This window comes from Arachis stenosperma, chromosome 4 (genome assembly GCF_014773155.1).
Source record: "Arachis stenosperma cultivar V10309 chromosome 4, arast.V10309.gnm1.PFL2, whole genome shotgun sequence".
Lineage (NCBI taxonomy): Eukaryota > Viridiplantae > Streptophyta > Magnoliopsida > Fabales > Fabaceae > Arachis > Arachis stenosperma.
The window spans coordinates 13,869,093-13,891,332 of record NC_080380.1 but is presented as its reverse complement, the minus strand read 5'-3'; the positions used below and the strand labels follow the sequence as shown (position 1 = coordinate 13,891,332).

The 22,240-nt window shown below is 35.6% G+C and overlaps 3 protein-coding genes across 3 annotated transcripts; all 3 read left to right on the top strand.

Annotated features, from left to right (window-relative positions):
- Positions 1-8,221: 8,221 nt before the first annotated feature.
- LOC130974651 (uncharacterized) lies at positions 8,222-9,160 on the top strand. The gene has a single exon (XM_057899513.1). The coding sequence runs from the start codon at positions 8,222-8,224 to the stop codon at positions 9,158-9,160; it is 939 nt and encodes a 312-aa protein (XP_057755496.1).
- A 1,838-nt stretch (positions 9,161-10,998) lies between these two features.
- On the top strand, positions 10,999-12,273 carry LOC130974650 (uncharacterized). The gene has a single exon (XM_057899512.1). The coding sequence runs from the start codon at positions 10,999-11,001 to the stop codon at positions 12,271-12,273; it is 1,275 nt and encodes a 424-aa protein (XP_057755495.1).
- Positions 12,274-13,913: 1,640 nt separating this feature from the next.
- On the top strand, positions 13,914-15,707 carry LOC130973918 (stilbene synthase 3-like). The gene is made up of 2 exons (XM_057898615.1): positions 13,914-14,197; positions 14,513-15,707. The coding sequence occupies exons 1-2, from the start codon at positions 14,020-14,022 to the stop codon at positions 15,502-15,504; spliced, it is 1,170 nt and encodes a 389-aa protein (XP_057754598.1). The 5' UTR covers positions 13,914-14,019; the 3' UTR covers positions 15,505-15,707.
- The last annotated feature ends 6,533 nt before the right edge of the window (positions 15,708-22,240 follow it).

The following is a 22,240-nucleotide window of genomic DNA, read 5'->3' as shown; positions in this document are numbered from 1 at the left end:
AGAGGAACAATTATTATGAATTACCTCTTATTGAATTGGAAGAAAATGGGAGAAACAAAAGTAGATCTACAACAAAACACAAGAACAACATAAAGGAAATTACAACAAAAGAGTAGAAGAAGATGAATCTAACAACAAAGAATTGAGAAGATAGAAGTAGAAGAAGATGAATTAAAATCTAGATCTAAGAACTAAACCTAATCCTAATCCTAGAGAGAAGTGAGAGCTTCTCTCTCTAGAAACTACTTCTAAAACTAAACTATGACTAATGGTAACTAACATAAAGTATGAAAAGTATGTTGATTTCCCTTCAATCCTTGGCTTAAATAGCATCAGAAATGAGTTGGATTGGGCCCACAAGGCTTCTAAAATCGCTAGCCACGTGTTGCATTAAGTGGGTCATGTGCCACCATCGGCGCGTCCGCGTACTGTGCGCGTGCGCGCCCTTATGCGCGATGCAACTATGGCAAATCTTATATCGTTTCGAAGCCTCGGATGTTAGCTTTCTAACCTAACTGGAACCGCATCATTTGGACCTCTGTAGCTCAAGTTATGGTCATTTAAGTGCGAAGAGGTCGGCTTGACAGCTTTCCGGTTCTTTCATTTCTTCATGAGTTCTCCAACTTTTCATGCTTCTTTCTTCATTCCCTTGATCCAATCTTTGCCTCATAAACCTTAAATCACTTAACAAACATATCAAGGCATCTAATAGAATCAAGGAGAATTAGATTTAGCTATTTTAAGACCTAAAAAGCATGTTTTCACTCTTAAGCACAATTAAAGGAGAAGTTATAAAACCATGCTATTTCAATGGATAAATGTGGGTAAAAGGTTATAAAATCCCCTAAAATCAATACAAGATAAACCGTCAAAACGGGGTTTGTCAACCTCCCCACACTTAAACCAAGCATGTCCTTATGCTTAAGCCAAGAGAAAGCAAAGGGCATCAACATTTATTCAATGTAACCTATCTATATGCATCCTATCTACATGAATGCAACTAGATGCAAAATGGTTGTACCTACTTGGTTAAAAATAAATCAATCCTCCAAGTCATACATGCACAAGTAGGGTCAAGATCATATAACGATTCATGAATCCTACCAATTCAAATATAAAAATTGAAGTTCAAATAGACTTGCAAGAAGAACGCTCGTGAAAGCCGGGAATCAAGGATTGAGCATCGAACCCTCACCGGAAGTGTTTGCACTCTAGTCACTCGGTGTTTGGGGTTGATTCACTCAATTCTCCCCTAATCATGCCTCCCAAGATTTGTTTTTCTTCTAACAATCAACAATTATTCAATGCATGCATACATGTATCATGAGGTCTTTTCTTTAGGTTGTAATGGGGCTAGGGTTAAGGTAGGATGCATATTTGGTCAAGTGAGCTTGAAGTTTGAATCTTTGATAGGCTTAGACTTCCCACCTAACCTATGACATCCTATATTCTAACCTAACTACCCATTCTTCATTTTCCACATACTCATGCATTCTCTTTTCATCTCATAACACATATGCATTGACTTTTATTTGAGCTTTACTTTGGGGCATTTTGTCCCCTTTTTATGTTTTTTTTCTTTTTCTTTCTTTTCTATTTTTTTCTATATTTTTTTCTTTTCCATATTATTTTTCTTTTCTTTTTCTTTTGTTTTTCTCATTTTTTTCTATATACAAGAATCTCAATGCATAAGGTTTTACATTTGATCAATACATGAGTATGTACCCAATTCCCAATATTTTCAATAACAATACAAAATTACCCTTTTATTCACCCAATGTCCCAAGGTTCCCACACTTGAATGATACTCACATACACTAGCCTAAGCTAATCAAAGATCCAAATTAAGGACTTTTATTGTTTTTTGCTTTAAGGCTTGTAATGTGCTAAAATTAAGAACAAGTGGGTTAATCGTAGGCTCAAATTTGGCTAACAAAGGAAGATAAAAGGTAAGGCCATTTGGGTAAGTGAGCTAATGGAATGATGGCCTCAATCATATAAATGCATGAATACACAAAATAATGGATATAAAGAATCAAACAAATCGAAGATTACACTCATAGGAAGAGAATAATGCACACAAAAAAGAAAAATAAGTGGTTATAAGATGTAACCACACCATTAGGCTCAAATCTCACTTGCTTGTGTTCTTAGCTCAAAAGCCATGTTCCAAAATAAATTCTTTCAAGCAAGTTTCACAAATTTTCTTTTTCAAATTGGTAGGTTGCCCTAAAATGGTTTCTTGGGAAAGAAATCATCACTCTAACCAAGTAGTCCTAATAAGAAGAAGGTAGTAAAATATGTACAAATTCTAACTAACATGCAACCTATCATGCAATGCAATAACTAATCTAACAAAGAAAACTAAGAATTGGTGTTGAAAAGGAAATTGTTACCCATGGAGATCGGTCGAACGACCTCCCCACACTTGAAGATTGCACCGTCTTCGGTGCATGCAAAGAAGACCAGGGTGGACGGGTTGCTACAATTGATGAGTTTCTTCAAAGGGTTGTGCGGATGAACTTGTTTGTTGCCCCATTTAGAAGCTTTCTCATTCCTTTCCTTCTTGGTGGCCAACCTAGAAGGAGAGAAAAAGAAAGAAAATTAAGCCTATAACAAAGACATCAAAGCAATTAGAACATAGGCGGGGGCTAATGCCAAATAAGAGTATGGTTCTCTACTACATGGTAGCTACAACATGTGAGTAAGAAAACAATATAAGCAAAGGGCATATCAACTAATACTTGATGCAAGAGTAAAGTTAAAGCATGGAGAGTATATTGAGCATCAAGATCAAATAAGAATTGACACAAACAAGATTAGTGATACGAATGAAAGCATTTGATTCTATCCTAACTCAATGATGAAGCGGTACAAGAAAAAAAACAAAGGGTAATGAATTAGGAAGGACTAAAGCACTAATCTTGTGTGTTGACAAATATTACAATTAATGTAACAAGTCATGAAGTACCAAAATAAATGCAAGAAATTCTCAACAATTGAGTGAGAGAATTCAACACCATTATTAAAATGAGAAATTTAGAAAATAAAATGAGAACAAATTATAGAAACAAAATTAAAATGCAAAGAATAAAAGTATGCAAATGTAATAGACAAAAGAAAATGGAAGAAGAGAAAAATTTTTTTTTTATATTTTTAATTTTTTTATTTTTTTAGTATTTTATTTATTTATTTATTTATTATATATATATTTTTTTTATTATGAAAATTTTTTTTTCTTTTTTTTTTATATTAAAAGAGAAAAGAAAAAATCTTTCAAGAGAGGAAGAAAAAAAATGAGAAAGAAAGAAGAAGAGAAGAGGAAAGAAGGAGAAAGGAGGAAGGGGAAAAACAGGGAGCAAATCCGCGGGCGCGCGCACAGCGCGCTTACACGTGGATGAGGTTGGGACAATCCGCGCGCGCGCGCACAGCGCGTTCACGCGTGGATGCAGCAGGGACGATCCGCGCGCGCGCGCACAGCGCGCTTACGCGTGGATGAGCTTGTGCTCCCAGCACAATGCTGGCACAATGCGCGCACAACTCTCTGGTTTTTGTACCAGAAGTTGCAGAAGTGCAATGTGCGCGCGCGCGCACATCGTGCTCGCGCGCCGATGGCCGTTTTTTTTTTTTTTTTGCCCAAAAAGCAGAAAAAATGCCCAAGAGCTCCCTATAATGTCCAAAACTCTTCTTTATTCAATCAAATATCAAACAATTCACAAAAATGCAATTTGATTTTAGAATTTATTCATCTACTACTAATGAATACAACATACTAACAACCAATCTTTACAAACAAATCAATATGAAATGAAAATCTACCTACAATGGCAACTCAAATCACTTATTAAACAAAACTAAAAGAGGATGAAAAGAGTTTACCATGGTGGGGTGTCTCCCACCTAGCACTTTTAGTTTAAGTCCTTAAGTTGGACATTTTGAGAAGCTCTTTGTCATGGTGGCTTATGCTTGTACTCATCCTTGAATCTCCAAGGATCATTGTTCTTCAAATGGTTGACAGAAATTCCAACCAAATTCACCATCCTTGGGCAAAGTTCTACCCAAGAAATGAGCTCCCATAGTTGGTTGACATGCTTCGATCCGGGATCCCATATCTTATTCTCACACCCATCTTCTAGTTGATTATCATGATTCTTCCATCCGGGTGGTTGAGACATAGAATTCTCTTGAGTATACCAAGTCTTCCTCCTAGACCAACACAAGGTAGCATGCATCCAATCATAGTTCCCACATTTTGAAGCTTTGACCTCAATGAGCTTAATTCCAAACTTCCAACCACTACACAACTCATTCTTGCTTTTAATTCCACAAAGAGCTCTAAGTTGTCCATCTGTTTCAATCAAACCATATTCAAGCGAGAAAACAAAGCTTATGGATAAGAATTTTACCCACTTGAATGTTGTGTTGGATGGTAACTTGGGAAGGGAGGCTTCCCCACACTTAGACAATGCAAGGTCCACTTCCTTGTGCTCTTCTTTGTGTATTTTCACCTCTTTGCGAGCTTCCTCGATTTCAACCTTTCCCCTTTTATCACATGGCTTGGTGTTGTCTTCAAGAACTTTGATTTCTTGACTAATGGGAGGTGACTCAATTTTGGATAGAAATTCATTGATGAATAAATCCATCTTTTGATCAACCTCTTCATATTCTTCAATCTCAACATACACTGTGCCAACGTTTTCCTCTTGGTAGCTCTCTTTCTCATTGCTCCCCAAGGGTATGGAAGGTTGTGCACACTCTTCTATAACTTCAACTTCATGTCCAATGGGAGAGGATTCCATTGTAGAGAGAAATTCATCCATGATTGAATCCATCTCTTGATAAGCTTCTTCCAAGTCTCCAACGATGACATGCCTTGGAGGTTGCGCACCCTCCTTAACATCAATATCAAGCTTCTTGGAAGAGTTCTCCATGATGCTACATTCCCATGGACTTTCAACATCTCCTAAATTTTCAACCACGTCTCCCTTTTCTTCAATGATCATAGGCTCCTCCAATTGTTCCAACACAAAATTTGACTCCTCCTTTTCCACCGAACTTTCCAATTTCTCCTTCATGCTTTGCTCTTCTCTTGACCTTTCACATGTGGTCACGGGAGTACCTTGAGTATTCAAGCATTGGTAGGCTAAGGTGTGCACCACCTTGGTCAAATTGGTCACAAACTCAAGTGTATCCCGCTTCATGGCCTCTTGTCCTTGAAGTAACAAAGTGAGAGGATCGACTATTGGGGCTTGTGGTGGGTAGGAAAGTTCATCATTTTGGAGAGAGGGTTCATAATAGGAAGGTGGTTCTTCTTGGTAAGGTTGTGGAGGTTGTGTGTATTGAGGAGGTTCTTGGGAGTAGTCTTGATAGGGTTGTGGTGGTTCTAAGGGTCCTTGCTCATAATGGTCATAAAAGTATGGTATGGGGGTTTGGTCATATGATGGATATGGATTAGAGGAAGGTACTTGGTGTGGAGAGGCTTGTGAGTATGGTTGAGGTTCATGTTGAGGATAGGATTCATAGGCATATGGTGGTGGTGCTTGGAAGTCACAAGGTGATTCACCATAGCCGTTGGATTGATATGCATCATAGAATGGCTCTTCTTCATAGTGTATTGGTGGAGGTTGTTGCCATGAAGATTGATCATATGCATATGGCTCCTTCCACCTTTGATTGTCCCATCCTTGATACACATCCTCATTGTGGCTCTCATTTCCTACAACATAGTTGAAATCACACTCATAGCCAAAGTGAGAATTCATGGTGGAAAAGCAAAAAAATAAACTAACAAAACTAGAAAACAAGCAAAAGACAAGCTATTTACAATATTCACATATGTACAATAACCAATAACATAACACCATTGCAAATCCCCGGCAACGGCGCCATTTTGATGATTGGATTTTTGACGGTTTAGAATTTCCCTAATGAAATCTCGTTGTAAAGTATAGTTTCTAAACCAAACAATAATCCTTTCATACAAAAAGTTGTTTGTCACTAGTACAAACCCCTAAAATTTATAAACCGAAGTATTGGACCTCGGGTCGTTCTCCCTAAGATTTACAATAAAGTGTCTTGTTATTGGTTGTGAGTTATTTTGGGGTTTTTGAGCTTATAGACAAGAATTATAAATGGCAAAGGAAATAAACTAACAACTAACAAAGCTCTTGGCAAGATATGAGAACTAGAAGTCCTATCCTAGTTATCCTTCTCAATTGTGATGAGAATTGTTCATTGCTACCACTTAGTTAACCCTTACTAGATAAAGGAAAGTCAAGTGGATGAATTGACTTGAGCCACAAGTTCTAGCCAACTCCCAAGGAAAGACTAGCTTTAGTGCACTCCAAACCAATTAGCAATCTCTCCAATTATCAATCAACAAAGGAATTAGATAACTCAAGTGTCACTAATTACTCTACCTAGGCTAAGAGAAACAAAATCTAACTAATAGCTATAAGAGACATTTCATCAAACACATAAAAGGCAATAAAAGTAAACAACATAAATTGCAAGAATTAAAGAGAGATCTAACTACAAAGGCAAGAGATCAAAAATAGAAAAGCAAAGAGGAACAATTATTATGAATTACCTCTTATTGAATTGGAAGAAAATGGGAGAAACAAAAGTAGATCTACAACAAAACACAAGAACAACATAAAGGAAATTACAACAAAAGAGTAGAAGAAGATGAATCTAACAACAAAGAATTGAGAAGATAGAAGTAGAAGAAGATGAATTAAAATCTAGATCTAAGAACTAAACCTAATCCTAATCCTAGAGAGAAGTGAGAGCTTCTCTCTCTAGAAACTACTTCTAAAACTAAACTATGACTAATGGTAACTAACATATAAAGTATGAAAAGTATGTTGATTTCCCTTCAATCCTTGGCTTAAATAGCATCAGAAATGAGTTGGATTGGGCCCACAAGGCTTCTAAAATCGCTAGCCACGTGTTGCATTAAGTGGGTCATGTGCCACCATCGGCGCGTCCGCGTACCGTGCGCGTGCGCGCCCTTATGCGCGATGCAACTATGGCAAATCTTATATCGTTTCGAAGCCTCGGATGTTAGCTTTCTAACCTAACTGGAACCGCATCATTTGGACCTCTGTAGCTCAAGTTATGGTCATTTAAGTGCGAAGAGGTCGGCTTGACAGCTTTCCGGTTCTTTCATTTCTTCATGAGTTCTCCAACTTTTCATGCTTCTTTCTTCATTCCCTTGATCCAATCTTTGCCTCCTAAACCTTAAATCACTTAACAAACATATCAAGGCATCTAATAGAATCAAGGAGAATTAGATTTAGCTATTTTAAGACCTAAAAAGCATGTTTTCACTCTTAAGCACAATTAAAGGAGAAGTTATAAAACCATGCTATTTCAATGGATAAATGTGGGTAAAAAGTTATAAAATCCCCTAAAATCAATACAAGATAAACCGTCAAAACAGGGTTTGTCACTCACCTTTTGTACTTTTTTTTATTAATTTATATTTTATTATAAAATATCTATCTAATGATAAATATTTTATTATAAAATATCTATCAAAGTCTGTTTATATTTTATATTTTATTAATTATGTTATTGTTTAATTTAATTTGGTCAAGCAAGACTAATACCACTACTACTCCATTGTCATCCACCAAACTCCTCATACACAGTCAAACTAACATGTTCAATTTCAATAACGAAATTTATATAAAAAATGATAACATCACTTATAAATATACAATAAGTACTAGTTAATTAATAAAATAACACACACATTTTTGCTTCGAAGAGATTTCAGCATGACATGGATAAATGGGTAAAAAACCAATTTAAACTAATGGAAAAATTTTATTACCCAAATCAGTCAAAACCAAAATTTTTTCAGCAATCTACCAACGAACAAATATATATAATTCGAATCAACTTGATTCGAATTGCAAATGCAAGTAATTCGAAACAACTTGTTTCGAATTACCATTGAAATAAAAAGCATGTAATTCGAATCAAGTAGATTCGAATTATTCTTTATTAAATCGAATCAAGTAGATTCGAACTAGTAGCAAAATGGACCAATACGTAATTCGAATTAGGTCGACTCGAATTACTAAGGAAAACAAAGCATTAGTTAATTCGAATTCAGTTGATTCGAATTATGTGTATATAGTTCGAATTAGTGTGTTCCAGGCCTGTATATATATGTGATGAACGTGAGTTGCTCTCAACATTGAGGGGTGATATGGCTGGTGAGGACAGTTTTATAGTGTTGGTTCACCACAGAGGATCGATTAAGAGGAAAACTCGGTTAGGTGTCAAGTTCACCGATAAGGATCCTCTCTGTATTATCGTGAGTTCTACAACGAGCTATGATGACCTTGCTAGGTATGTACTGGAAAAACTTGGTCTGGAAGGTGTTAAAAGGGTAAAGAAGTTTTTCTATCGCATTCCAATCACGGTGCTCCAAGATAGCGTAAAGTATTATAGTTTCACGATCGGGAATGATGAGGACTTGCAGGTCATGTTTCTTTGTCGCCGGCAGTTTCCCGAAGTTCGGACACCGGAGCTGTTGGCAAAGCTGGTTAATGTGGTGTCCAGCTCAGGGGGTTCGAACCGGAACACCAACACTTTAGCGACGGTTGCTGGTTCTAGCTCAAGACCTGCCGTTGCATCTTCCTCAGTCCCTGCTTACGAGCCACCCGCCCCGCATGTTGCCTCCCCTTCGTTCGCTATTTATCTCAACGGCAGTGTTGGCGACGAAGTTGGAACAGCGGAATTTGTTCCTACCTCTGTACACTGTGCTGCACCGGCTGGGGCTGGAGATGGATTGTTTGATGATGTAGAGGACGATGATGTCGAGCCGGATATGATTGCTGATGATAGTGGCGATGAGATCGGAGCGAGTGAGCCTGCCAGTGCCGATGGTGGCTCTAGCTCTAGCACGCAGCAGTACCCTCCACATTTTTCATCTTTGGACTTGGATGCCATGAGGCAGGCGGGGGTACCTGCAGGATTTGGCACTAGAGATGCTGAAGGGTCAGTTGGTATGACAGAGTTTCAGGTTGGTCAGCAATTTCAGGATAAGGATGATGCCCTATTAAGTGTGAAGACTTACAGCATCCGCCGAGGTGTACAGTACAAGGTTGTGGAGTCTGATTATCGCCGTTTGATGAGCGGATAATTTGTACACTTTTTGGCATTGTTTTTAGTATGTTTTTAGTAGTTTTAGTTGAGTTCTTAGTATATTTTTATTAGTTTTTAGCTAAAATTTACTTTTCTGGACTTTACTATGAGTTTGTGTGTTTTTCTGTGATTTCAGGTATTTTCTGGCTGAAATTGAGGGACCTGAGCAAAAATCTGATTCAGAGACTGAAAAGGACTGCAGATGCTGTTGGATTCTGACCTCCCTGCACTCGAAGTGGATTTTCTGGAGCTACAGAAGCCCAATTGGCGCGCTCTCAACGGCGTTGGAAAGTAGACATCCTGGGCTTTCCAGCAATATATGATAGTCCATACTTTGCCCAAGATTTGATGGCCCAAACCGGCGTTCAAAGTCACCTACAGAAATTCCAGCGTTAAACGCCGGAACTAGCACCTAATTGGGAGTTAAACGCCCAAACTGGCATAAAAGCTGGCGTTTAACTCCAAGGAGAGTCTCTACACGAAAATGCTTCATTGCTCAGCCCAAGCACACACCAAGTGGGCCCGGAAGTGGATTTTTATGTCATTTACTCATCTCTGTACACCCTAGGCTACTAGTTTTCTATAAGTAGGACCTTTTACTATTGTATTTTCATCTTTGGATTATTTTTAGATCCTTTGATCATCTTTGGACCTCTAGTTCTTAGATCATTGGGAGGCTGGCCTCACGGCCATGCCTAGACCTTGTTCTTATGTATTTTCAACGGTGGGGTTTCTACACACCATAGATTAAGGTGTGGAGCTCTGCTGTACCTCGAGTATTAATGCAATTACTATTGTTCTTCTATTCAATTCCGCTTGTTCTTTGTCCAAGATATCACTTGTTCTTCAACTTGATGAATGTGATGATCCGTGACACTCATCATCATTCTCACTCATGAACAAGGTGACTGACAACCACTCTTGTTCTACAAGCATACGAGGCTTAGTGAATATCTCTTGGATTCCTGATACACGATGCATGGTTGATCGCCTGACAACCGAGTGCTCGCCTGACAAACGAGCCAGCCATTCCGTGAGATCAGAGTCTTCGTGGTATAGGCGAGAACTGATGGCGGCATTCAAGAGAATCCGGAAGGTCTAACCTTGTCTGTGGTATTCTGAGTAGGATTCAATGATTGAATGACTGTGACGTGCTTCAAACTCCTAGCAGGCGGGGCGTTAGTGACAGACGCAAAAGAATCGATGGATTTTATTCCGGCCTGACCGAGAACCGGCAGCTGATTACCCATGCTGTGACAGAACATAGGCAACGTTTTCACTGAGAGGATGGGAGGTAGCCACTGACAACGGTGAAACCCTACATGAGCTTGCCATGGAAAGGAGTAAGAAGGATTGGATGAAGACAGTAGGAAAGCAGAGAGACGGAAGGGAAGGCATCTTCATTCGCTTATCTGAAGCTCTCACCAATGATATACATAAGTATCTCTATCTTTATCTTTATGCTTTATTCGTTTATCACTATACCCATTTGAGTCTGCCTGACTGAGATTTACAAGGTGACCATAGCTTGCTTCATACCAACAATCTCCGTGGGATCGACCCTTACTCACGTAAGGTATTACTTGGACGACCCAGTGCACTTGCTGGTTAGTTGTGCGAAGTTGTAGTGATCACAATTTCGTGCACCACCGTTACGTTGGCAAGTGTTCTGAGTTCGGGAATGGGTGCACATGGTTGATTCGGCTGAGTCTCCGGCAGCGCAAGGGCATATGGGAGGTCAAACGGTACAATGGACCGCACACTTGTCTCGCCAGCTCTATCTCCAATGATCACAGGAGTTTGGATTATCATGTGATATCGGCATTCATTATGCCAATGGTTAGAGCTGATGCATCTATTAGCATCAAGGTGCTCCTAAATGCGACTGCGTCGCACTACGGATTCAGGCCGACCTACAGGAGGGTGTGGATGGCGAAGCAGAAGGCTGTTCCGCTCATTTATGGTGACTGGGATGAGTCTTACAACGAGATCCCAGGGTGGGTGTTAGGAGTGCAGGTGACAATGCCTGGTTCTATTGCAGTTCTTTGGACTAGCCTTGTTCGAGTTGGGGGACAGCTGGACGAATCTCAGGTATATTTTCACAGACTGTTCTGGACTTTCCCGCTGTGTATCGAGGCATTTCGTCATTGCAAGCCGTTGGTTAGTATTGATGGGACCCATCTCTATGGCAAGTATGGGGGTACTCTACTTGTGGCAATTGCACAGGACGGGAACTCCAACATACTCCCTGTTGCTTTCGCACTAGTCGAGGGTGAGAATGCTGAGTCTTGGTCATTCTTTCTCTCCCACCTCCGTCAGCACGTCACACCACAGCCAGGTCTGCTCGTTATCTCTGACAGGCATAACGGCATCAAGGCCGCCCTTGAGGCTCCCGACGGTGGCTGGCTACCTCCGGCTGCATACCGAGCTTTCTGCATTCTGCACGTAGCAGCAAATTTCGCCCTCACCTTCAAGGGTAAAGACGCAAGGAGGCTTCTCGTGAACGCTGCCTATGCTAAGACGGAGGTCGAGTTTCATTACTGGTTTGATATTCTTCGTTCGGAAGATCCGGCGATGTGTGACTGGGCAAACCGGATTGAGTATTCATTGTGGACACAGTATTGCGATGAGGGCCAAAGATTCGGTCACATGACCACAAATATATCTGAGTGTGTGAATTCAATCCTCAAGGGTGTGAGGAACCTTCCTGTATGCTCGTTGGTTAAAGCAACGTACGGTCGGTTGGCCGAACTTTTTGTTCGCAAGGGGAAAGAGGCGGAGGCCAAGCTGGGTACGGGAGAACAATTCAGTCAACACCTTGTTAAATGTATCGAGGCCAACTTGAAGACGGCAAGGTGCTTCACAGTTACGTTGTATGACAGGGACAACTCGGAGTACACGGTCGTAGAGACCACTCCTACTGGTTCTTTCTCCCTTGGTAGCTACAGGGTGTCACTTGGATCTCAGACATGTGATTGCGGATACTTTCAGGCACTGCATTTCCCTTGTCCGCACACACTGGCATGCTGTGCTTACTCACGAGTCACTTGGCACTCCTATGTCCACCCAGTCTATCGACTCAGTAACGTTTTTAGTGTTTATCAGATGTGATTCAGACCTCCAATCCCAGAGGGTTTCTAGCCACCATATGATGGGCCGACGGTAATACCGGACCCGAACAAGAGGCGTGCAAGCGAGGGTCGTCCCAGGTCTACTCGGATTCGGACGAACATGGACGAGGCAGATCCAAACCGGCCTAAGAGATGCGGCTTATGTCGGCTCTCCGTACACACTCGTCGGAGCTGCCCACAGGTCGGAGGTAGCCAGGGAGGACAGTGATAGATGGGTAGGGTTGGTTTTGAGTTGTTTGTTTTACTACTGTACTATATTTTGAATTTTATTTATGTAAGGTTAAAAAATTTCTTAGTTGCAAATGCTTTGTATGTCTGTTGTTTATAACAAACGTGAACTACCAAAAAATTTATTATTCCATCATAAAGTACACAGCATCAACATTAAAAAGGATTGTCTAATTTAACAGATTTTGCAAAGTTAGTAACGGAACTAATATAAATAACCAAGGTAACAAGTAAAAGTGATTCGAATGAGCTTGGTTCCAACTCCTTATATAGGGAACTAACAAGTAATTCGAATCAACTTAGTTCGAATTACCTTTCGAATCAACATGTGAATAATTCGAATCAACATTATTCGAATTCTATTGAGTCACTTTTCCATACTAATTCGAAACGATTCAATTCGATTTAGCAAGCATTAATTCGAATCTATTACATGCATTTGCAATTCGAATCTTATATATATTTGATCGTTGGTGGATTGGTGAAAAAAAATTTTTTTTAGCTGATTTGGGTAATTAAATTCTCCCATTGGTTTAAATTGGTTTTTTACCCTGGATAAATGGTACTAACGAAGCACGTGATGCCTAAACTGCCTACTGCATCTGTTCAAATAGGATAGCCGTCACATATATAAAATCTTATGTTCCCCTAATAACAATTCTGAGATAGCGTGCCAAAAATTGATACAGTATGATACAATAAAAAAATTAAAGGAAATTAAAGGAAAATTTTTACAAACAAATAAAAAATAAAACATATATTAAATAAGAACAATAATATTTAGAAGAATATAAAAAACAGCTCAAATAATCTAAAGTTATCTATTTAGTATTTATTAATTATTATTAAAATAATTATATAATTTTAGATGAAATAATATATAATTATAGATGTTATATATATATATATATATATATATATATATATATATATATAATAATTTTAAATATTATTTTTTTAATATTACTGCAATAACAAATGTTAGATTTATATTAGATCTTTTTATCAGTTTAAATTAAAAAGAAAAATAATATCATAAAAAATAATATATTCTGACAAGAAAAAGAAAATAGATACGTAAATCACCAGAGAAATATACGATGCCAATAATCTGAGCCGCCATCCACATATAATAATGACAATATCATGAATTATACTAAAAGTACAGAAATATATATGTACCATGATACATGCACAATCAATCATAGTCAAAGTAAACAATAAAACAACGAAGAAGTCAGAATACATCTGCTGACGGTTTGAATCCATGAACATTATTACGAGTTTACTATACTTTGAGTTGTTGAGCACTTTTTATATATATGTTCCAATAATTCCTCCATTTAATTCCACTTATGCCCCTAATCTGATGTATATAAATATCCCCCCACTCCGTGCCTAAGTCTTCACCAAAATAACAAACAACATAGCTAATAAGCTTTGCTCTCCCAAAGAACATAGCGAAGCTTTACTCTCAAAAAAACACAGCTAAGAAAAGATGGTGTCTGTGAGTGAGATCCGCAATGTTCAAAGGGCAGACGGCCCTGCAACTGTATTGGCAATTGGCACGGCAAATCCATCAAATTGTGTTGATCAGAGTAAATATGCTGATTACTACTTTAGAGTAACCAATAGCGAGCACATGACTGATCTCAAGAAGAAGTTTCAGCGCATTTGTATGTATTTTTATTAAGTGTTTTAGCTTTATTTTATTTAATATTTATTAAAAAAAATTATCATTTTACTTTTATATTAATTAAAATACAAAATTAACATATTATACACCATACCGTTTGATATTAATAGTAATAACTACTTAACAATAACATTACTTTTATAATTACAAATTTGGATAAACTATATATTCAAATGGTACTTAAAGATTTAAGTCACTACGAAAATAACTTAAGAATAACATTATTGCTATATATTTCCTTTTCTAGACTTTATCAAAGGTAATAATGGATGCGAATTACACATTATTATTTCAGGTGAAAGAACACAAATTAAGAACAGACATATGTACTTATCGGAAGAGATACTGAAAGAGAATCCTAACATGTGTGCATACAAGGCACCGTCGTTGGATGCAAGGGAAGATATGATGATTAGGGAGGTACCAAGGGTTGGAAAAGAGGCTGCAACCAAGGCCATCAAAGAATGGGGACAGCCAATGTCTAAAATCACACATTTGATCTTCTGCACCACTAGCGGTGTTGCGTTGCCTGGCGTTGATTATGAACTCATCGTACTCTTAGGACTCGACCCATGCGTCAAGAGGTACATGATGTACCACCAAGGCTGCTTCGCTGGTGGCACTGTTCTTCGTTTGGCTAAGGACTTGGCTGAAAACAACAAGGATGCTCGTGTTCTTATTGTTTGTTCTGAGAATACCGCAGTCACTTTTCGTGGTCCTAGTGAGACAGACATGGATAGTCTTGTAGGACAAGCATTGTTTGCAGATGGAGCTGCTGCGATTATCATTGGTTCTGATCCTGTGCCAGAGGTTGAGAAGCCTCTCTTTGAGATTGTTTCGACTGATCAAAAACTTGTCCCTGGCAGCCATGGAGCTATCGGTGGTCTCCTTCGTGAAGTTGGACTTACATTCTATCTTAACAAGAGTGTTCCTGATATTATTTCACAAAATATCAACGACGCGCTCAGCAAAGCTTTTGATCCATTGGGTATATTTGATTATAACTCAATATTTTGGATTGCACATCCTGGTGGGCGTGCAATTTTGGACCAGGTTGAACAGAAGGTGAACTTGAAACCAGAGAAAATGAAAGCTACTAGAGATGTGCTTAGCAATTATGGTAATATGTCAAGTGCATGTGTATTCTTCATCATGGATTTGATGAGGAAGAAATCTCTTGAAGAAGGACTTAAAACCACCGGTGAAGGACTTGATTGGGGTGTGCTTTTTGGCTTTGGTCCTGGTCTCACTATTGAAACAGTTGTTCTCCGCAGTGTGGCCATCTGATATGCTTAATTATATATCTCTGCATATATGTGATTGTGTTATTTTTTTATAGTTTTTTTTTCTTTAAAATAAGGTCTTGATATTAGTTGAGAGAAAACTTAGACAAAGTTGTCTATAGTTATTATTTGTTGATTCGAAGATTCAACATCAAAGTTTGTCACTGTTAGTAAAGTATGAATCAAATTCTTTTCTTTTGAGCAATATGTCACATACCAATATATATTTGGGTTGCATTTTCATCTAAAAACAACTATAACTACCTTCGTATGAGGTTCGATTTATAATAAAGCAAAAAAATATTAGCTAGGATAGTATAAGACTTGATAGTATCATGTTTGCAATTTTTATATTATTGTGTGTCGTAGTATCCCATATAATTACCCCCTAATCCCCTGCCTTTACTCCATCTTGCATTTTGTTATCCCTAGTTATTGCAAAGTCGCAAATGCGCAAATCGAACGATGTTGTCTTCCATTAGGAGGACATTATTGTTATTGTTTGTTGTTGCTGCTGCCAGTGGCTATGGTGGGGTTGGTGGCAGCAACACTATTAATGATAGAAAACAAAAGTGGTATATTTTTTAATTTTATGAAATATGAATTGGTGTATATTTTTTGTAATCAAATTTAAAAAGACTAACGTTGTCATAACCCGATTTGGATTGTAATCGGTACCTATAAGCACTTATCGGTACGCTTTTAAGTATTTTTCGACACGCTTTAAAAGCGTGGTAGAAAACTTATTTTTTTTGTAGTGTTAATAAAAAGTATCTCATAACAAAGCTATTAGCAATTTATTTACTCTTCTTTATATAAAATAACAAGAGATAAAAGAAGGCCATTGATATTTAATTTATTCCACACAAATCTAATTGCAAATAATTTTGTTCGATAATCCTGCTTCTGAAATATATTGACATATATAATAAGATCAATAGATATATTCTACTACTTTAACCAAATGTTCTTCTACAACCTGCATGGCTCTTGGCAAGTTAGGCTTATCAAAGTAGCTAGCAACTATAGCAGAGTTAGCTTATCAAATTATGATTAAACATCCGAAAAATATAAAGAAATAATGATAAGTTTCCCAACTCAACGAATGAATACTATATTTATAATCCATAGGAGATAATACAATTTATAAACTAAAACATATGTTGTTTGAGAACAAAGATGTGTTTAAATAGGGGAGTATTGTTACGACCCAATTAATATTGGATCACTTAATTAGTTGATTAGCACATTAGAATTTGTTAAAAATATAAATGAAAGTATTGAATGATTGTATTGTTAAATATGAAAAAAATTAATGAATTGGTGAATTCTTTAAAACTCTTTGGATATTGGTAACTTATCTCGAATAGAATTGCAATATCTTCTAATTCTTTACTTTTTTTAGAATTTTTTATTAATTTATATTATATTATAAAATATCTATCTAATAATAAATATAAAATAATATAGTCAATTATGTTAAGCAAGACTAATTTATTAATTAATACCAGACTCATATGTGGGTGGTAGACTCCGATCCATTGTCATCCACCAAACTCCTTATACACCCGATCAAACTAACATATGTTCAATTTCAATAATGAAATTTATATAAAAAATGATAGGACCACTTATAAATATACAATAAGTACTAGTTAATTAATAAACAATACACTAACAATTTTGTTTGAGAAAGATTTTAACATGACATGAATAAATGGTACTAATGAAGCAATAACTAATTCCAAACTACCTATTGCATCTATTCAAATAGCCGTCACATATAAAAAATCTTATGTTCCCCTAATAAACATTTCTGATGAGATAGCGTGCTAAAAGTTGCTATAGTATGATACAATAAAAAATTAAAGGAAATTTTTCACAGACAAATAAAAAAATAAAACAGACATTAAATAACAAATAGGTAAATTTTAGTATACAGAGCAAAATTAGTACAGATTTAAAGATTTGTTTACGCCACACTTTCTAAAGCCACACTTTAAACCGTAACTCTTCACAAAGAAAAGCGTCACCTAATAGAAAAAAGTAAATTAGAAGATTTAAGAGAAGAAATAATCAAGTTATCAAAATTAATAGATCAAAAATTAATGATTTTAACTAATGTTAACTGTAATGACACCGAATTCTTAAAATCAATACAAAATGATTTTTCTCAAAATCTTTATTTTACTATAAGTTTTATTGAATGACTTCAAAAACCTGAAAAAACTTATTTTTCACACGGAATTTCTAAGAAATGTTACCATGGAAATGATTCCCCACATCTTTATCATACTTTTAACCCACAATTAAATTCTATAGTAGATATGCTTGAAGAAATATTAGTATCCATAAAATTTCAAAGAAATAAAGAAAAAGAGAATCCCAAAGAAGAAAAATTTCAAATTATAATCAACATAACAGATCTAAAAGCAAAACCACCACTAAAATTATGAATATTGAAGAAAAATTAGAAGAAGTTACAATGCTTTTTAAACAATTAAAAATGGCTCAAGAAAATAATATTATGGAACAAGGATTTCAAATAGAAGAAGAATTAGTAAATTCTGAAAATATAGAAAATGAAGAACACATCCTAGATTATTCAAGTGACGAAGAACCAGCAATTCCAATACAAGTAAAAAATGAAGCTGGAACATCTAAAGATAACCAATCTCAATATAAATGGGAAACATGTTTTGATAATTATGCTTTTAAAAAAGGGTTTATAAATAAAGATTCAAAATATACAAAAATACCATCAAAATACGTTCCTAAAATCCAAGAAATGGAAGAAGAAAGAATGCTTGATTTAGACTGTAAAAAGAATGAAAAAGAAATTTTCGAAAATTGGTTGAATTCCTTTTTATTAGAAGCTTTTACTAATCCAAAGCTTAGTGAATTGTCTGGAAGAGATATTTGGAATTACATAGGATTTCATACTAAAGGAACTATAAGAGATTATATGACATCAATAGAAAACCAAAATAATAGAAGATTTAGCAACAAAAACAACAGCTTATGATAAGATATTATATATAATGATGATTCTATATAAAGAACTTTTTGGAAAAAATATTATAGATCATAGACAAGAAGTCTATGATAAGGAATATCAAGAAGTAAAAAACCATTTAGCTAATATCCAGATATATGATCTATGTAATGTGGAATCTTATATATGAATATAGAATACATTATTACAAATTAAAAGAAGAAGATAAAAATCATTATCTTAGTATGTATATAACAAAACTTCCATATCCTGCTAATGAATTTATAATGGGAAGATTTATAAGAGAAATAAATAGAGGGACAATTGAAAATAATTTTGGTGGAGCAACCGCTGCAATAAGAGAGGAAATAAAAGAACGTTGTATGCAAGAAGCCACTCAAAAAAGATTTGCAAATATAATTAGAATTTGCTGTCAGGATAATGAAGAGATACCCCAAAAATATGGGCTTAATAAAAATTTTCAGAGAAAAAGAAAATATCAATTTAGAAAAAGAAAATACTATCCAAACTGGAGAAAAAAGAGGTATTTTAGAACAAGAAATAACAATAAAAACAAAAGGCAAAAAAGTGACTATTGCCCAAATAAAAAAGAAAACTGTAAGTGTTGGTATTGCCAAGAAGAAGGATACTATGCAAATGAATGTCCGAAAAGAAGGAAAAAAGATCTTACTAAACAAATAGAAATTGCTAAGTCTTGGAACCTTTAGAGGAATCTGATGATAACCTAGACTATATTTTTGAATATGTCTCAGAAACAGACTCAGAGACTGAGTAATAATGCCACATTTATTACTATAAAAATAACAGAAAAATTTATAAATGCTTTTATAGATTCTGGAGCAACACAATGCTTTGCTAGTTCAAATATAAAACTTGATTGGAAAAAATTAAAGAAACCATTAAGAGTTAGAATAGCTGACAAATCAATACATAAAATTGACCAAAAAACAGAGATGACTGAAATTTTTATATGTTAGATCCTGGAATGGATTTTATCATAGGAAATAACTTTTTAAAACTATATCATCCATTCATTCAAGAATTAACATATATAGTTTTAAAAGCTCCACACGATTCTTCAATAAATCAAAAATCAAAACGTATAAAAATACAACTACTACTATAGATAAGATCTTAAAATTTAAAATATTTTCTATATTAGAAACATGTTATTTAAATTTATACCTTCAGATAAACATTCCAAAAAATAATCTTGAAATAAAGATAGAGGAACTTTTGGATGAAATTTGTGCTGAAAATCCTTTAGATATTAAAAATACAAATAACGAATTAGTAAGCATTAAATTAAAAGATCCTATAAAAGAGATAAATGTTCCAAATAAAATTCCTTATTCCGCAAGAGATAGAGAAGAGTTCTCTTTAGAATGTAGAGATCTTTTGGAAAAAGGAATTATAAGATTAAGTAAAAGTCCTCATGCGGCTCCAGCCTTTTATGTCGAAAACAATAATGAAATTAAAAGGGGAAAACGAAGAATGGTTATTAACTATAAGAAGATGAATGAAGCAACTATTGGTGATGCTTATAAACTTCCAAGAAAAGATTCTATTTTAGAAAAGATAAAAGGAGCAACTTGGTTTTCATCTCTTGATGCAAAATCAGGATATTGGCAACTTCGTTTAGACAAAGAAACAAAGAAATTAACTACTTTTACTTGCCCAACAAAAGAATCAACAAGTGTGTTACTCTATGAATGGAATGTATTACCATTCGGATTAAAACAAGCTCCAGGTATTTATCAAAGATTTATGGAAGAAAATCTAAAAGAGTTAAATGAATTTGTTTTAGTGTACATTGATGATATACTAATTTTTACAAAACAGGATAAAGAAGATCATCTTCAAAAATATTAATAGTTTTAGAAAGATGTAAAGAAAAAGGACTAGTTCTTAGCAAAAAGAAAGCAAGAATAGCAAAACAAGAAATAGAGTTTCTTGGATTAATTCTATCCACTCAAGGAAAGCTAAAACTTCAGCCAAATGTCCTAGAAAAGGTAAATTTATTTCCTAATAAAATAGAAGATAGAAAACAATTACAAAGATTTTTAGGATGTATAAATTATATTTCTGATAAAGGATTTTTAAAGAATATAACAGAATACACTAAAAACTTATTTCCAAAAATATGTACTAAAAAAGAATGGAAATGGGATGAAAAAGACAGTATGCAAATTCAAAGGATTAAAGAATTATGTAAAAAACTTCCAGAACTTTATATTCCAGAAGAAAATGACTACTTAATAGTAGAAACAGATGCTTCAGACATAACCTGGTCAGGATGTCTAAAAGCTAAGAAAGCTATAAAAAGTTTGGAACAAGAAAAAGAATCACTAGATTCTAAATATTCTCCAAAGGAATTACTTTGCAGGTATATTTCAGGGACTTTTACTCCAACAGAACGGAGATATACCACTCATAAAAAGGAAACTCTAGCAGGAATTAAATCTCTTAAGAAATGGAAAATTGATTTACTACACAGAGAATTTACATTAAGAACAGATTCAAGTTATCTAATAGGTTTCATACGATATAATTTAAAAGTTGATTATAATCATGGACGATTGGTAAGATGGCAATTATTTTTGTTACAATATCCAATAAAAATTGAATATATTAAGGGTGACAAAAATGTTATTGCAGATACATTAACAAGAGAATGGAGTTCGTCTGCAACGCATTAGATCAAGAAATTCAGAAATACGAACAAGAACTTGAAAAATGCAAGCATTGTCAGCAAATAAGGACACAGATCCAATCCCTAAAGAAGGCCATCGAAGCAATGAAATCAACACAACAACCAAAACCATCAGAGTTCAGCCAGCTAAGCGTGGTGGACAAATCAGGTGAAGAAAAAATTCCAGAAAATAAAACAATTGCTGAAATTATCAAAAAATCCACCCAAGATAAAAAATATTATGTAATTTATAATGGCCCCATGAAAGGAGTATATGATGCCTGGGAAAAAGCAGCACCATTTACACGTCAATCAAGGATAATTCATAAAGGAGGGTTTTTAACACTGGAAGAAGCAAATGAATCTTTCAGGGAATATGAAGCTCTTCATCCAGAGCAAACCCTAAAAAGGGCAGATAAAGCTCCAATTCAAACCCAGAGAACAGGAATAATAAGAAACATTCCTACAAGGGCTGAAATCAAGGAAAAGAAAAGGGTCTGTAGATCAAATCTCAGAGAAACCCTTAACATAGTCCTAAATTGGACTGAAGAAAAAAGGGCAATCTTGGGATATTATCCTATTGCCAAAGAACAGCTAACAAAGCTGGTTATATTTCCAGATGCTTCCCCATCTGACACCTATGAGTTTTTCCAGTATGGATTAATTAATACAATTTTAATTTTTAATGACTTGAAAATTATTAGTGAGTTTCCTGCAGGATTCATTGATGCAGTAAAGAGATTTAAAAATATGATTGACAACGTAAATCCAAGGAATATATCCCTAAAATTTACGAATAGTCAACCTATTTTTAATGAAGAAGAAGAATGCTTGGTTCCAGCACATCAAGTAATCTTCATGTCCGTCTTCCCAGGAAATTTTCAACCAATTGATCAAGTTCAAGATTTAACAATCTACAGTCATGAAGGAAGACTAGCCAGCACACTAGCAAGGGTCTTCGAAAGAACTCAAAAGATAACAAGAGAATCTCACACAAGAATCAATTATAAAAGCAGAAATACTTTGCTTGTG

Coding starts and splice junctions, on each gene's coding strand:
- LOC130974651 (XM_057899513.1), top strand. CDS start 8,222: ATGGCTGGTGAGGACAGTTTTATAGTGTTGGTTCACCACAGAGGATCG.
- LOC130974650 (XM_057899512.1), top strand. CDS start 10,999: ATGGTTAGAGCTGATGCATCTATTAGCATCAAGGTGCTCCTAAATGCG.
- LOC130973918 (XM_057898615.1), top strand. CDS start 14,020: ATGGTGTCTGTGAGTGAGATCCGCAATGTTCAAAGGGCAGACGGCCCT. Junction 14,198..14,512: donor GAAGAAGTTTCAGCGCATTT/GTATGTATTTTT, acceptor TTATTATTTCAG/GTGAAAGAACACAAATTAAG.